Source organism: Grammomys surdaster, unplaced genomic scaffold (genome assembly GCF_004785775.1).
Source record: "Grammomys surdaster isolate TR1022 unplaced genomic scaffold, NIH_TR_1.0 125941, whole genome shotgun sequence".
NCBI classification, from domain to species: Eukaryota; Metazoa; Chordata; class Mammalia; order Rodentia; family Muridae; genus Grammomys; species Grammomys surdaster.
Genome location: NW_021620763.1, coordinates 432,071 through 449,789, shown reverse-complemented (window position 1 = coordinate 449,789; position 17,719 = coordinate 432,071). Strand labels below are relative to the sequence as shown.

The following is a 17,719-nucleotide window of genomic DNA, read 5'->3' as shown; positions in this document are numbered from 1 at the left end:
ATAGGTGAATCTGGAGCTCAGAATAGGTTGGCTGGCTGATCATTTAGATCCAAAAATTTGTCTGGTTTGGCATGCTTGTGTGTGTGTGTGTGTGTGTGTGCATGTAGATCAGAGTACATTTGTGGGGAGTGAGTTTTCTTCTACCTTGTGGGTCCTTGAGATCAAATCGAGGTTTGGCTTGGTGGCAAGTGCTTTTACTGGTTGAAAAGTATTCTTTTGATAATCATTTATTACTTTAGAATATGTCTGTGAGGAAACTTTGTCAATTACTAAGTTAAGGGAGGTAGGAAAATTTTTCTTTTTTTCTTTTTTTATTTTATTTTATTTATTTATTTATTTGGTTTTTCGAGACAGGGTTTCTCTGAGTAGCCCTGGCTGTCCTGGAACTCACTCTGTAGACCAGGCTGGCCTCGAACTCAGAAATCTGCCTGCCTCTGCGTCCCAAGTGCTGGGATTAAAGGCGTGCTCCACCACCGCCCGGCAAAATTTTTCTTTATTAAGCTGATTCCCAGTTTGCTTCAGTGAGCCAGGAGTTTGACTGTTACTACTTTTATGAATCTATACATTTTAACACATTTTTAATGTTCTTCTTGTAGCTATTAAGGACACTCTTAAGTTGTTAATAATTTTCCTTAGGCCTTTTCAGTGTCTAGAGCTAAGAAATGTTTTTAAGATTAAATGTAATAAATATGACATTCTTTTTACTGTTCTGTACTTTATATAGTTGAATATACTATGGAACTTTAATCTGTTATAAAATTGGTGTTTACAAGTACATGTATATGTATATTTTGAAAGCTGTCCCCATTAAAAGTATTGGTTAGCTTTTTCACCAGTGCTTTCAGAAGAAACAAACAGTGTAAACTTCCCTCTGAGTAGCTATATTAGTCTTACCAGTTACTTCACTTAGTGGTGAATTTTTGTTGTTCTTTTGGCTTTTTGTAGACCTCTTTAGTACGTGTACTCTTCACTTTGTTTTTGTTGATTCTAAAAAGTTTGTACTAGGTTGTTTGCTATGTATTTATTGTCCTTTTGTTTGAGTCCCCTTCTCAGATCTGAAATAATCTTTCATTGTGAGGCTTCACTAACCACTTACGCTGATGTTGTACTCTTTACACGTTTTTGGTGACAGTGTGGAGGCTATTGCTATAAAGAGACACAGTCATTGATGTTCGATGCTTCAGGTTGAGCATCCCTAATCTGACTTTTGAAATGCTCTAAAATGCACAGACAAGTAGGACACCCCGAGTGGAAAATTCTATGCCTGATCTCATGTAGTAGGTTGCAATCAAACTGTTGGGTGCATTTGAAATGTTATATGAAATTACAGGATATGTGTGTGTGTGTGTGTGTGTGTGTGTGTGTGTGTGTGTGTGTGTGTAAAGAAACTAAATGGATTTCATGTTTGTGCTTAAGTCCTATCCCAAAGACATCTCACTCTGTTATAGTAAATGTATCAAAATAGGAAAAAACATCTTAAAACCCTAATCTCAGTCAGGTGTTAAGGGATGTTTAACTTAAATTGTTTACTCTTAAGTATTTTGGATCATGAGAGGTAATTTTAAGGTCTGAACTTATGTCTGTCACATTTCTTTTTGAGATAATTTTCTACTGTCTTTAATAAATAGTACTTTCACTTTATGCTATACAATCAAATGTGACTTTTATTGTTTCTTATTAGCTGTGGATCATCAGGAAGAACTGCTGAGAAAAGTGCTCATAGTTTCAAGTCTGATCAGGTGAAGGTCAAGCAAGAACCTGGGACTGAAGAAGAGATATGCAGCTTTTCAGGAGCTGTGAAACAGGAGAAGACAGAGGATGGCAGGAGGAGTGCCTGCATGGTAAGCTCCCGCCAGGATTTGACAGGATGGCAGCAGATCATTCATCTCATTAGGCATATTCATTGTCTTTAAATTCTTGTGTCTGAAACAAGCTAAGTTTTTTTTTTTTTTTTTTCTATTTCTGCTCTTAAGAGTCAGCTTTAAGTAATCAGGAAAGACTTGATTGCCTTAAAGTATTTTCTTGGTATTATCTTGAAATTTCTATTTAGTTCATACTAATGCCGTGGTGCTGAATTATGTTCTGTTAATGATCTCAGCATACACATAGGATCTCAAGACCACAACAGAACCGTAACTGTTGTGTGTACCCTAGGAGCTCAACACTAAGATTGTTCATACAAAAGAAGATTATTGATCAAAGATAGATTTCCTTTTTGTCTTATAATAACCATTCTAGAGTTTTGTAGATGAAATAGTTTATACAATTTATAAAACAGAATGAAGGAATGTCTAAACCCATCTTCATATAGAAATTTCCCTTTTTATTATTCTTTCTGCCCAGCTTTTTACTTTTCTACCTATGTTATTGGCATATAGAAATCTCAGCATATTACTATATACAGTACAATGTATGGATTAAAGAGCTACAACTTTAGCTCAATGTTTATAACAATGCCATCTCTTCCACGAAAACTCTGTGTAGAAAGTGCCCTCATAAAAATAGGTGGTGTGGTGTAAGATCTACTTTATTTTGTTACAGTCTTCCATTTGTTAAATGATATGCATAGAAAGAGTTTTTGCTACTTTATGGGTCCTTTTTTTGTTTTACCCTTCTATGCCACCCTCTTTCAACCCCCTAACATGATAGAGGAGAAAAAAAAACAATAGAGGGGAAAGAGGACAATGTTACCATTAGACTGATACCATGCTGATTAGTGGAATTGAGTTTCTTGGGAAGTTTGATCTTTGCCATCAGGATATCTAATTTCTTCTTCTTGTTTCTTCTTTGCTTAATTAAACCATGACCAACAATCCATACAACCTCATGGGGTCCTAGCATTTTATACCCTCTGAAAAGTTTCCAGAATTCCAAACGTCACAGAATCATAGAAACTGTTTGCCTCTGGCCTAATCTCACCCCTCATAGAACATGAGGAAAATCATAGTCAGCTGCTATGGACAATATGAAGCAACCCTGTATCCCACACCTGGGGTTAAAATAAAAACATGTTCTTGCAGTATTTCTGTGCTTTTTAAAGAAACCAAAATTATCATTTCAGATATGAGTGCTAAAGAGTAGTATAAAACACTTATCAAATGTTACTTAACTGATTTTAGTTTTTTAAGACAGGGTTTCTCTGTGTAGCTCTGGCTGTTAACTTAGTTTGTAGACTCAGATTCGCCTGCCTTGCCTGCCTCTTCCTCCCAAGTGCTGAGATTAAAGGTGTGCTTCACCACCACTACTAGACTTATGTAACTGATTTTAATTGGAAAAATAGTATACTGTAATAAGCTTTTTTTTTGAAAGGTATGATTGTTTGTGTATAATGGTTTAATTTCTGAGTCATCTAAGTGAACCAATATTGGAGGAACAAAACCCCTAAAATCATGTTAGCATATGTAATGGGAGGTTATTGTGTTTTCTTCACTAGTGTGATTTACAGAATAATTTTAATATAAATATATTAATGTAGCTATGTATGTATGTGTGTGTGTCCATACTGTGTACACATAAGAATTAAATGATTTTTTAATAATTTGTTTTTGGTTTTTTGTAGTTGAGCAGTCCTGAGAGTAGTTTGACACCACCTCTCTCAACTAACCTACACCTAGAGAGTGAGCTGGATACATTAACAAGCCTGGAGAACCATGTGAAAACTGAACCTACAGATATCAGTGAAAGCTGCAAACAGTCAGGACTCAGTAGCCTAGTTAATGGAAAGTCTCCAATTCGAAACCTCATGCACAGGTCAGCAAGGATTGGAGGAGATGGCAATAGCAAAGATGATGACCCAAATGAAGACTGGTGTGCCGTCTGCCAGAATGGAGGGGATCTTTTGTGCTGTGAAAAATGTCCGAAGGTCTTTCATCTTACTTGTCATGTTCCAACACTTCTCAGCTTTCCAAGGTATCAGCAAAATAGTTGATTTGAGTTTTTGTTAATCGCACATCTAAACATACAACAGAAAGTTGTTCAGGGCTTTCCTCAAAAAAGCCCATTTTAAAGATCAAAGTCTTTGAAAAACCTGCAGCTAATGAAACTGATATGATGTATGTAATCCAGTAGTACATGTGCCAAGCACACATTAGGTCCCTGGGATTAATCTCAAACTCCTAGATGGGAAAAGAAAACTAGCTACATGAACAGTGTGCCTCATAATTTTTTGGTTGTTTTTGTTTTCATAATTGTAATGTCTGTCTAAATCTTAGTGGGTATGATTTGCTAGTGATCTAATGAGGAATTTCCTTTTTTATTACATTACTTATTTACATGTATGTCTGCATTTGCATGCATATGTGTATACAGGTACTATGGAAAATGTATGGAGGTCAGAACAACTTACAAGAGTCAGTTTTTCCTTCCGCCATGTGGGTTCTGGGGACTTGAACTCCATCAGGCTTAATGGCACGTGCCTTTGCTTTCTTGCCATCTTGCTGGACCCCTTTTCTTTTTTTTTTTTAAAGATTTATTTATTTATTTATTATATATGAATACACTGTAGCTGTCTTCAGACACACCAGAAGAGGGCATCAGATCTCATTACAGATGAGACTGGCAGAGTTCTCATAGCAGTTTTAACTATCAGAAAGGGACTTAATAGCAGTCCCACTATAAAAGAGCTTAATAATCATTGATATAATTTTAGGAATTCTTATAGGATCATCATTAAGACTTAAGAAGTCGTCTGTCTATATAGCTTCACTACAAGACAGTACATCTTCGTGGGTCTGCAGAGATCTGCTCCAAAGGGGAGTGATATTGCTTAGTGATTGGTATATATGTTTAGTAATAATAATAATAGGAAAAGCATATTAATAGCAGGATCTTTCCTAAAATATGTCCAGCCACAGCCTTGCTGAATGGGGCACACTTGTCGCAGATATATATATATATATATATATATAATAATCCGAGGCAAGCATTTCAGGATGATTAACTGCTAATTATTAGCTTGTCCTATTATGGCTCCTGACAAGAATTTACATAATACATACATACATACATACATACATATATTATATACATATATATATATATATATATATATATATATATATATATATATATATTACTGATTTTTAAAAAACAGTAAATATTTTATCTGACTAAAAAATTAAGACACAAGTATATGTTTGTATATCCAGTTTTTTTGAAAGGCCATGGAAAGGACTCGATTTGTTGGTGGTGTATTTAGTACACTTGAGAACACTGTAAGATGACTCGAGTGACTCCATAACCTCTACTGTTTTCTTGGTAACTACAGGCAGGTGCATGTGTAGGCTGGGGGCAGCCTTGGGTGGTGTTGCTTCCCTGCCTACTTGAGATACTCAAATAGCTAGGCTTGCTTGCCAGTGTACCCCAGGGTTTCTCCATCCCTGCCTCTCCAGTGACAGGAGTTATAGGCATCAACTAGGTCTTTGTGCTTTCAAGAAAGTAAATGATGATTGTTTTCCTATCACAGAAGTAGGATCATAGGTGCTAATATGGGAACTTGAAGGGGTTGCTGCAGGAACTTATCATTGAGTTTTGTGCCATGAACAGACTGGTGTTTAATGTAGAAATTCCATTTTATAATTTTCCAGAAGGTTGTCACTTGATGTGTAATTGGGAAAAGTTTTAGAGCATTTATTATATAAGAGATGTAACAAAACAGAAATTCGTGAAAAAATTGGAAAGAGAAGAAAATAACCTAGAGACTTACACTAAGGGCCTGTCTTCTCCAGAATAGGCTTTGTTGTAATCACACATGGACTAATGGCCTTTTCCCCTGTGCAGTGGAGACTGGATATGCACATTTTGCAGAGATATTGGGAAGCCAGAAGTTGAGTATGATTGTGATAATATGCAACATAGTAAGAAGGGGAAAACTGCACAGGGCTTAAGCCCTGTGGACCAAAGGGTAAGTTTTAAAGCTGACTTGTTAATTGACTTGGTAGTTGCCAGCCTGTGTGTGTTGTGTTCCCTACTTCACACATACAATCCGCAGCCCTATGTAATGTTCACGTGACCTGGTAGGTTTTGTATCATCTAATGAGTCATCTTATGACTTCTAAAGCCTTTAATTTTTAGTTCAAGGCTTTTAAAAAAAAGATAATTAGTCCCTTGTTATACAGCCCTAACTTCGCATCAATTTGTAGCAGTACTCGCTTCTGTATGCTGAGCCTACGGGACAGACTTCTCATTTAATGTTTCAATTCAAATCTTGATTTCTGACCCTCTCCTTCAAAAAAAAAAAAAAAAAAAAACGCAAATACCAGACAAATAAATCCTTTCTTAGTATTTCCTTTTGCTCTGTTCAGAAATTGTGGCCAGAAATCTCTAAGATAAAAAGTCATATGTGATTATAATGCCATTTTCTTTCATCTCCCCACCATTTCCACCCTAAAACATTCGTAATTCCTTGTGCAGACTGTTAGGATAATTTGGTGATGATTTCCTTGTTTCTTCTTTTGCCTCTTTAGTCTGTTTTTTTACATTTAAATAGTTCTTTTTTTTTTTTAAAGTTTACCATTTCCTTCTTTACAAGTCTTTTTATTTTAATAGCTTCTCATCATGTTAAAAATGAAACCCAAATTATTCTTATTTCACTCAAATTTGTACTGATCTCATCATTACCTGATTTCTTTTTATATGTAAGTACACTGTAGCTGTCTTCAGACACCCCATAAGAGGGCATCAGATATCATTGCAGATGGTTGTGAGCCACCATGTGGTTGCTGGGATTTGAACTCATGACCTCTGGAAGAGCAGTCAGTGCTCTTAACCACTGAGCCATCTCACCAGCCCCATTACCTGATTTCTAATGACAAGAATACCCTCACATACTTTTGTGATCATTAGAATTAAGTTTAGCTCTAATCTATTATATATGCTTGGAAATCCTTCTGTGAAGAGAAGGGATGTGTTTAGGATATACAAACACTAAATTTAAGTAAGTAGAAACTAAATTTTAGTATAATTGCTCTTTCCAAAATGGATAGAGGCAGGAAAGTGGCCACAACTTCTAGGCTAGTTTGGTCTGTATAGAAGTTCTAAACAAGTCAGAGCTGCATAGTGAAACCCTTTCTCAAAAAGATAAAAGGAAAAATGAAAGGGGAGGTGGTTTTGGGGGAGGAGGATTGGTGGGAGTTGGTTCAGAGAGAGATCTTGTTCATTTTGAACCTGAGTGTCGTCACTGAAAAGCAGAGGAATAATGCTTGATTTTACATGCCTTGGGTAATTGTATCAACTACTAATGGTGAAATTTTCTTTACTAGTTTACTTTTAAGTTGTTTTTGTGACTCATTTATATTTTTGTAAATAAGAATTAGTAATTACATTAGCTTTATTAGAACAGAAACTCTTGAAGTAGAATAGATCATAATTTTAAATTTTAATTCAAAGCAAAATTATTTTTCTTTGCTACCTATTATATAGAACATAATGTTCAGTTTGTTGTAATAATACTTTGTAGCTGTATTCTCTAAAATATCTTATTGGGGAAAAAAATAGTTGTCTTCTTTTTCTTTTGGGGGCCAGAAATGTGAACGTCTTCTGCTTTACCTCTATTGCCATGAATTAAGTATTGAATTCCAGGAGCCTGTTCCTGTCTCGGTGAGTTACATGCCTTAGTATTGAAATAAGAAATCTAGTAAAGAAATCTATGGGCTGTGACTTAGACAGGGCTTCTTCAGTAAGTTCCTTTACTACTCTATGACTCAGTATGTTCTGATACTTCCTCCCCATCATTGCTTTAGAACTTTAATTGACATGTATACTTTTATGGTACAATATAATGTTTTTGCTGACATATAAATTGAAAGATTTACTCAGATTAACATGCCCATTACCATCAATTTAAAATTTTTGTAATGAGAACAGAATGTCAAAACTCCTTTTGTAGAATTTTGAAATTTATGCAGTTTATCATTAAATGTGATTTCCATGTAAGTAAGGCAGTAGTAGATCAGTAGAAATTTTACACCAGCCTAATTGAAGTTTCATAATCTTTGGGCAAATCCCCTCCCCCCATCTTGCCTCTCATGCCAAACTCTGTAATCACCTTCTTACTTGTTTTGTTTGTTTGCTTGCTTTTTGTTTTTTTGAGATAGGGATTTTATGTACTCTTAACTATCCTAGAAATCAGAAATCTGCCTTTCTCTGCCTCCCTAGTGCTGGTATTTAGTGCTCTATAAACACCTTTTTAAACATAGTAATTATTATTTTGTTAAATTTATTTTTGTGTGTATGGTTATTTTGCCTACATGTATATTTGTGCACCATGTGCATGCCTGGTGCTCACGGAGGTCAGGGGAGAACATTGTATCTTAGGACTGTAGTTCCCAACAGTTGTGAGCTGTTGTGGTTGCTGAGAATGGATCACAGGTCCTCTGGAAAAGGAGCCAGTGCTCTTAACGCTGAGCTGTCTGTCCAGTCTCTAAAATGTTACGTGTAAGTGTTTACCTACATGTATGTCTGTTTACTTTGTGCATGCCTGGTGTCCATGGAAGCCAGAAGATGGTGTCAGATACCCTAGGATTTGAGTTGCAGGCAGTTGTGAGCTATCATGTGGATACTGGGAGTGAGCCCAGGACCTCCTTTTATTTTTTACAAATTTATGGAGTACAGTTTGATAATTTGATAATGTTTACAGTGTGTAATAATTTTTTTTGTTGTTTTTCTTCTTTTGGAGAGAGGGCTTACTATGACTGTCCTTGAACTCAGTATATAGGCTAGGCTGGTGTCAAATTCAGATTCACTTACCTCGGCCTCCTGAGTACCAGGATGTGCGCCACTGCTATTCTTAACCTCATTGAAATATTTAGAAGATTATATAAAATAGTGTAAAGTTTATACATAGTATATAACATTGTTAAGTGTCTGTTGTTTCATTAATTTGTATGTATATTGGTTTGGGAAATTGAATCTGAGCTTTATGTAACTTAAGTGTTTCACTACTGAATTACATCCTCATGTCACTGTCAGAAACCTTATTAGAGCTAAATAAATATAAGATCATTTGTTAAAATTACACTTTGTAAGCAAGGCATGATGTTGCTAGTACTCAGATATCTAAGGTAGGAAGATAATTTGAGACCACCTTGAGTTTATGCCAGGCACGTAATCCTATCTTTAATTTTTTTTAATCATGTGTGCATATTGCTCTGATAGGAACTATGTTTTATTTATACATTCTCCTTTTTTTTTAATTTAATTTTATTTTTTTAGTGGATGAAAGCTTGAATATGCTTCATTCCCTAAAATTGGTTCTGTACCCATTAGCATTAGTGTTTTGTTTTTTTTTTTTTTTATTTATATGAGTACACTGCAGCTGTCTTCAGACACACACTAGAAGAGTGCATTGAATCATATTACAGATGGTTGTGAGCCACTATGTGGTTGCTGGGAATTGAACTCAGATGCTTTGGCAGAGCAGTTAGTGCTCTTAACCACTGAGCCATCTCTCCAGCCCATACAGTCTCCTTTTACTGTTGATATAAGGGATATAATTTTAATGGGAAGAACATTGAAATGGGCAGAAAGCTTGTTGTTCTGATTCTTCCCTTTCCTCTTCTACTTTCTTTTTAGCCACATGCCATGTCAGCTAACTTTATAAATGAGAAAACAATGGACCTTTTCACCTTTCATTCCTAGTTTAGTAAAAATACTAAATTATTTATATAAGATTCTGTCTGTTCTGTTTCATTGATGCTCATAGAGAAGATAAATCTGTAAATGCGGAATAAACATGTGCTGTTGAATGTTTCAAAGTGGCTCTGCCATTTTTAAGCCCTCTTAACACAAATAGTGAAGATTGAAAAAACACACCTATGTAAGTTTGTGGGTTAGTGATTTTTGTTGTTGTTCATTCTACAGAGACGTGGAATAAAGGCTCTAAAATATTACAGTAAAAGAAAGGCTAGGGAGTCTTACTACTTAATTAGAATAAAATGTGCTTTTTAAATATTCACTTTGTTAGCTGTTTATTGTTGAATGTAAGTAAGTTAACAAAATATTAAATGGTACTTGACTGTTTGCTAAGTAGGTTAAGAAATGAAATTTAAAAGTACAAAGGTTTTGACAGATAAAAATTATCTTGTACAAGTACTAGTATTTGATTCTAGTATTTTTCATCTTTTAAGTTCATGGATTTCACAGTAGAAAATAATCTCCTAGTGTTTTCTTTTCATGGAGTATTCAGATAGCTTCTCTAGCATGTTAGTAGTCCCAGGATCTTCAATTTTAGGCCAGCCTGAGCTTTATAGACTGTGTCTTAAAATAGCATTACTGTGTGTACTTATATTCCATAGGTAGAAAACTTTTGGCCAAAGGTGGAGTCAGAACACTAAATGTAATTTTTTCTTTCAGTGTCCTGAGATGTCTTGTGAAGTGTTGATATCTTCTACCACACTGTGCTCTACCCATGGCAGTCATAGATTTTCAAATGTGTTTTCTTCTTTAATACGAGCTCTTAGTCATCAAGTACCAAATGAACCAGATATGGCTATAGATGTGATGGGAGGCAGCTTCTCCTGCTGGCTGCTTTGTTTCCATTTATACTTATTAGTGATAGGATATTGGGAACTTTGAGTAACCATGCGAACCAGCACATACTCTGCAGTAAGATTTGATATTAAAGATACAGTCAGACAGAAAACTTGAAGTATATTTGCTGTACCTTAACTGTTATCAATATGCTGTACATTTTTACATTAAATAGTTTGATATTTTGGAGAATTCTGACCTACCATGATTTATTTTTTAGATACCAAACTACTATAAAATTATAAAGAAACCAATGGATTTATCAACGGTGAAGAAGAAGCTTCAGAAAAAACATTCCCAGCATTACCAAATCCCAGATGATTTTGTGGCTGATGTTCGTTTGATCTTCAAGAACTGTGAAAGGTTTAATGAAGTATGTTAGCTTCCAACCTATAGAGTATTGGCTATTAGCTTTCCTTTGCTTGGTTCTTTTTTTTCCCCCTGTTGAAAGAATCACATAAATTTCCCCACTTCTTTATTCTATAAAAGCAAAATTTGCTGTTTTTCCCTCCGCTCTAGAGAAGAAAGGTTATTATGTATAATTTGGAGTATATTCTTAAATATAAGGCACTAAGAGTGTTACTGAATATCCTTTCCTAAGGGAGTTGTGGTTGAGTAGGAAAATAGACTAAAATTAAGTAAATTGGTGGGATATGATTGTGTATGCCCACATTTGAGGCACTTACAGGAAACTTAACAGCGCCTATCTCCATCACTGGCCGCATAAATGAAAGAATGTTAAGACTAAACTGCAGGCCTCAATATGTACTGGTGAGGGTTTGGTTTTTACAGTGAGTCTTTGTTAACTCTATTTCTTGGAAGCTGAAGATGCCTTACCTATAACTGAAGGGGAAAAAATGTGACAGATAATCTGTCAGAGAAATTGCTTTTGGTTATCTTTGGAATAAAGTCAAGTTTGTTATTGTTATAGATTTTCTTCATTAAAGGAGAAGAAAATGGTATTAGATGAGAATCCAGGTCTACCCATAGCAGTCTCTAGAGGCATCAAGGTAGCACTGTAATACACAAACCAAACTCTTCATGAGATATAAAGTGTAGTCAACTTGATATCAGTATGCCATAAAATACATTTGTAAAATCTTACTTTAAATTTCCAAGTTACAAATTTTTGTCTTTTTTAAAATTTAGATTATTTTCAAATGGATATGCTATTGTGTGCTGTCACTGGCAGAAAGATACGCTTTGCCTGTTTTATTAAGAGTTCATTTCTGGGCCAGGCATAGTGGAACACACCTTTAATCTTAGCACTTGAGAGGCAGAAGCAGACAAACAAATCTTTGTGAAGTCCAGGCTAGCCTGGTCTATATAGTGAGTAGTTCTAGGATAGCCAGGGCTATATAGGGAGACCTTGTCTCAAAACCAAACCAAACAAAACAAGAAATTTGTTTGTGATTAATGTATTGCTATAAAGATAGAATTCTGATTATCTTGTGGAACGTTTGACCCTTTTAAAAATAGCATTCTAATTTTCTCTTCAGTAAATTGATGCCTTCAGACAAGTTTCTACTAAGATTGACCTCAATAATTTGAAATGAGACTGTTAATAAGGTTTCAAAGTAACTTTATTAACAGTTTTGTAAAGAAAGTGGTTCCATGTTCAGTAGAATTTTAGATAGCATTTAATCTGGTTTTAGCAATTTGTTCTCCCTAGTATGGCTGACTTTCGTCACCAATCCTATACAGTTTCTTAACTTTAGAAAGGATTATAATTTCCCTTTTTTTTTTGACTCTGGTATCCTTTTTAGATGATGAGAGTTGTTCAAGTTTATGCAGACACACAAGAGATTAATTTGAAGGTAAGCTTTTCAGACCATGCACACTTGGTGAAGGAATATGCATTATCAATAGGTGAATATTCCTATCTTTTGCTTGCAGGCTGATTCAGAAGTAGCTCAGGCAGGGAAAGCAGTTGCATTGTACTTTGAAGATAAACTCTCAGAGATCTACTCAGACAGGACCTTCGCTCCTTTGCCAGAGTTTGAGCAGGAAGAGGATGATGGTGAAGTAACAGAAGACTCTGATGAAGATTTTATACAGCCTCGTAGAAAACGCCTAAAGTCAGACGAGAGACCAGTACATATAAAGTAAAATGACGTGGACTTAAATCAGTTGTTTCTAAGAAGAAGGAAACAAAGCACCCTTTTATTTAAGTGTTACTGGAATATCCTGTGTACAGTGGTTTTTACCTCCTTACAGAAGCTGGTAGCTTTCATACAGTATTAGATTGAAATAATGGACACAGAAAACATTCTTGTCAAGAAAAGGGGAGAGAACTGTTTGCAACTTTAAGAACAAAATTAGAAGTGAAAAAGTTTGAGGATTTGTTACAGATGAAATGGTTCTCTGGCTGTTAGCATATAGATGATCATGTGTGTGAATTGGTGCAGGATAATGAGTCGGGCAAGCCTGCAAGGCTCATGTTCCAAGATGTGACTCTGCTAGAGCACACAGTTCCTCAGACAACTTACAAGCCTCCCCTCCACAGACACAAATGGGTTGTTTTCTGGTTAAAAACAGGCAGATCAGATTCCACTTAAATGTCACTAAAGATGCATTGAATCATGCCACTGTATTTTCTCTCATTTTGATCTATTGGGCCTTAGCTTTTAAATTGGTTTAAAGAACTCAGCAGTAGGGTTTTTTTTTTCTTCTTAGATGTAGGGTCTAGGAACATAACCATTGATCATTTAGTCAACTTCAGTGGTGTACTAAAATGATAACTTTCACTAGTGGATCATACAGATTTATGGAAGTCATTTCCAGAAAACTCTTCTAAGCAGTTACCTTACTAGTCAAATCATATGATCACACAGTTATTCTCTTAAAGGGCAGAACATTTATTTCAGAGTTTTCTGCATAGGTAAATTAGATTGAGAAGGTGACAATTAACTTTAACCCAGTCTTTCTTCATACCAGTTTCCAGTAGACCACTATTGGTAAACAGAAATCTGTCAGCTACCAAATGTGTACAATTTTCTGTATTTCACTTTTGTCTTATTTGTAAATAGTGAGCTCAGACTTCTGGCAGATCAGCAACATTTGCTGAGCCTGTTTTTTAAGCTAATGTGTATTCTTACTAATGTTCCTATCAAGAATGGATTTGTAATATATGCTGTCTATTTCTAATGTTCACATTCATATTTTGAGGTTCTATCTTATTTTAATAGAGAACAGACGTCTCAAAAATCTTCAGAAGCAGCTTATTATTGAAATATCAAAATATTGAAATAAACCCGGTGGGGTTAGATTACTCATCTGTCCACCAAGTGGGACACGTGCATGGACTGGGGGCTTTAAGTGACTTAGAAGAGACCTCTAAGTAAATCCTGAAAACGAGCCAATCCCCACTTGAATGGTAATTGGGAGTAAACCCAACTTTATTTACTACCTGATGACAGGAGCAGAACCTGAAGCAGATAGACCTACTCTGGTTTACTTTTCTCCTCTTCGTTGTGATGCTCAGATCAAGTGTGCTCTAGACTGTGTGCGCCTCTCCGCTGGATTAAGAGTTGTAGTCCTACTTCTGTATGGACACAGTAGAATACAAAGTGACCAAAGTAGAATGCAACATCAGAAACATTTCAGGTGTCAGCAGATGTGTGGCAAATCACTTGCCTCTTAAAAATATTCAACGTAAGCAGTTCAAACTGTAGACCTCCTCAGAAAGCTATTTGACGTAATTGTCGAAGAAGTGAATATTTTTAGTGTGCATTGAATCAAATAAAGTGCTCTAAAGAAATTATTATACAGATTCCTTTGGGTTGTTTTTTCTTAAGGGTTGTGGGTAAAAGAAGAGTATGATTTAGGCCTTCTCATTCTGCACTTAAAAAAGGTTGATATTATTGTCTCATGTCCTGGCTTCCATTTAGCTTCTCTTCTCTTATAAACTAAGCAGCAGCAGCTGCTGCTGCTGCTGCTGCTTCTCCTTCTTCTTCTTCCTCTTCCTCCTCTTTCTCCTCCTCCTTGTCTTTTTTTTTTAAAGTACTCTAGACCATTTAGCATTTTATTGAAGTTTCAAGTTCATTTTTTTTTTATGAGGGGAAGAAAATTTATTTTTTAAATGTTTTATTTGTACCTATTTATTTTCTTTGATATCCATGTTTTGAATTGTAAGTAAATAAATATCTAAGGGTACATTTTTGGCAAGTGGGGGGAATTGACTTTATATTCTGAAGACTCTGAGTTCCAGTGTTTTATATTTGCTTCTCTCATGAATCCTTTTGAAAATTCTTAGCAATAAATTACAAATAAGCTCTGTTAAGTGGGGCAAACACAGATTTTTAAGCAAGTGTTTCTCAATATTTGAAGCCCTGAGAGAGAATGTGTTACATAAAGGCATTCTCTTGTCACTTGGTGGTTTTGTTTTCCTTTGTTTAAGACCATCAATTTAGAAGCTTCTCTATGACCAGTGTTTAGGCTCTGTTTTTGTTAGCAAAGGTACCTTACTGCTGAGGGATGAATTGCTATCAATAAGACACTCTTAAATAATAGTCACTTTAACTTTTATAAAGCCCTTTTTTGCACACTGATCATTGTGTTTTCTAGGCTTTAACATAAGTATAACTAAAAAATAGAAAAATTCAACATTCAAATTGTCTCATTTCCACGTTTATATTTTTAAAATACAAATACAGAATATCTGTTAACTCCTGGATGTGAGTATGATATTCCCATGTTGTATTCTTGGTTAGAACCTGTACCATAGATTTGGAGAAAAGTCCACATAGTGATGATCCCTTAAAAATCCTTCAAGTTCTTGATGAACTTGGGGCCATTTTCCCATCGTAAAACTAGGAGTAAATGTTCCTCAACCTGCTCTGCTGGCCTTAATTTACGTATCTTAGTACTTGACCCTACTGCTTGACTGAGTGAACAGACTGCTGTATCAAGCACAGTGTTAAGGGCTCTAGGGTCTGGTTAGATTATGGACCTTGCTCTATATGCAAATATCAAACTATTACCACAGAGCTATGATAAAGCATTAAATCCCCTTTGGAATCAATGGGTTGTCTTTTTTTCCCACTTCTATTTCTTTAGAGGGAATTTTAATTTTAGGTCATTAAAAGTTAGTTCTCATTCTTTTTAACAGGTTTGAGATTTTTTTAAGTTAATCCAAAGACATAATGCTTTAAAGTGTGCAAATCATAGTCTAATCAATTACCTCAGCAGGTATCCTGCCATGTAATTATTAATGAGTTAGTAAGCTAACAGATTCAGGTCTTCCGACTATGTCCTTAAGTTGTGGCTTACCACTTGTTATTGAACAGTTTTTTCGAAAATGTGGATGGGGAGTAGATGTTGCAGTCTCCTTTAGCCTTTACATCTGGTACCCAACCTCATTCACATACAGCACATAAAGTACAAAAATTCCATTTTTGTAGCTAGCATTGGATTGGATCAGTAAGTAGTTTTGTTAATTTAAAACATTAAGAAAACAAAAGACTACCCACCCTAACTCCCCGAGTTGACACAGCTTCTTTGAGCTGGGGAGATGACATGGGTAGAAAGCTCATGTTCCACAAGCATGAAGGTCAGGCCTTGAATTCCCAGCATCTACATAGAGGTGGGTATAGTAATGTGCATCTATCTGTAAGCCCAGTGCTCCTACAGAAAGGTAGGAGGCGGAGTTAGTCTCCAGATGACCATTGGCCAGCTAGCCTGCCATATTCAGTGCTGCATCCCTTTCTCGAAAGTGGAAGGTGAGGACTAGCACCTGAAGTCCTCTGACCCGCACCCTAGCACATGTGCCCTCACACACAACATGCAAACATAAAGACCTCAGCACATGCACCCTGGCATATATGCCATTACACACAACTTGAGAGTGTATACAGCACGTATGTGCCCTCAAAACATGCAAGTGGACACACCATTCTTGCCTCCTTACTAATTATCTGCTGAAGGTATTTTAATATTTTTAAATTGTATCAAAGTTGGATCATAAACCCAACCTAGATGTTAACTTGTTTCTCCCAGTTAATACTTCCTTGATAAAGCAATAACGCTGCTTTGAGTCTGTTGCCTAATAAATAGCATGTCATAATCCTCCTGGATGGTGATTTTATAGGAAAGTTTGTATGCATATCACCCAATCTATCTTTTAAAAAAATAAAAAATTTAAATGTATGCTGGAAGTAATGACAATATATTGTGGCATTTTATTTTAAAAAATTGGGGAAAGTTGCATATTTTTTTAAAAGTAGCTGTTTGAGTAAAAAAAAAAAAACTGAAGGTACTTTTTTAAGGAAAAAAATTTATATGCCACAGTTTACATAGACATTTCCAATTTCAGCATTTACTCTTGGGTATAATGGCTTCTTTACTTGCCTAAATGCATGTTTTCCTTGGTCAAAAGTGCATCTCTCTCTGATCTTAGTTACTTATGTTTCCTTACATTATCCTTTATATATTTTTATTGTATCTAGAAACAAAATCATCTTTAAAAAATAAGTTGGGCATATTTGTCAAACTACAGAATGTATAGAATCAAGGTTATCCTTTTTCTAGCAAGTGTTATTTAAAACTGAAAATGATACTGTGTTACATTCAAGAGATTCCTATGAAGGCACCAAAATGATATTTAAGTGTCACACTACTCCATTCCTTTGTGGCCTAAATTTCATTGTTGAGAATGCCTGCTCCTGCTCTGAGAGCTGTAGGCATTTACTGTGTTTCAGAACGGTGAAACATAGAAGCCTATGATGCAAGGTGTGCACAATTGGAAAGCCTGTTGATTTTTCTCAATGGACATATCTACACACAAAAGGGTTAAACTCACAGCCTTACGAGTTCCTTGCTTCCAGTATCTCAACTGGTCTCCCCTCATTATTACTACTATTTTTGCACATAGTTAAACTATCCTTCAGAGTGATCCTTAAAAAGTGCTGTTTCTGTGGTATTGTATTCTCTAAATGATCATATTTAATTTTTTAAACAAGGTTAAAATTTCTAATTGTTCTGTTCCTGTGTTTTTTGCTGTGTGTAATAAAAGCAAGTTTTTTTCTTTTTATGGTTATTTAATACATTAGCTGCCTGTAAATAATTCTTGTTACAATGCTCTGGAATGTGTTGTAGAAGTTGTACTAGATTAGTTTGAAGCCTTGTTTAAAAACCACATTGTTTTGGCTATTTCTATTAAATTAGAAAATTGCAAAAGTTTTCAAATGAATTT

The 17,719-nt window shown here is 35.4% G+C and overlaps 1 protein-coding gene across 2 annotated transcripts in view; it reads left to right on the top strand.

The window, feature by feature from the left end:
- The window catches only part of Trim33 (tripartite motif containing 33), a 73,329-nt gene extending 59,030 nt beyond the window's left edge, over positions 1-14,299 (top strand). Inside the window, exons 14-20 of one of the 2 annotated variants that reach the window (XM_028753012.1) lie at positions 1,682-1,841; positions 3,560-3,909; positions 5,779-5,902; positions 7,522-7,596; positions 10,748-10,900; positions 12,294-12,344; positions 12,424-14,299. In XM_028753012.1, the coding sequence (XP_028608845.1) occupies positions 1,682-1,841; positions 3,560-3,909; positions 5,779-5,902; positions 7,522-7,596; positions 10,748-10,900; positions 12,294-12,344; positions 12,424-12,636 (1,126 nt within the window). In that variant the 3' untranslated portion in view covers positions 12,637-14,299. The remainder of the gene's footprint in view (positions 1-1,681; positions 1,842-3,559; positions 3,910-5,778; positions 5,903-7,521; positions 7,597-10,747; positions 10,901-12,293; positions 12,345-12,423) is intronic. The other variant, XM_028753013.1, reaches the window with a different exon arrangement.
- Positions 14,300-17,719: the final 3,420 nt, after the last annotated feature.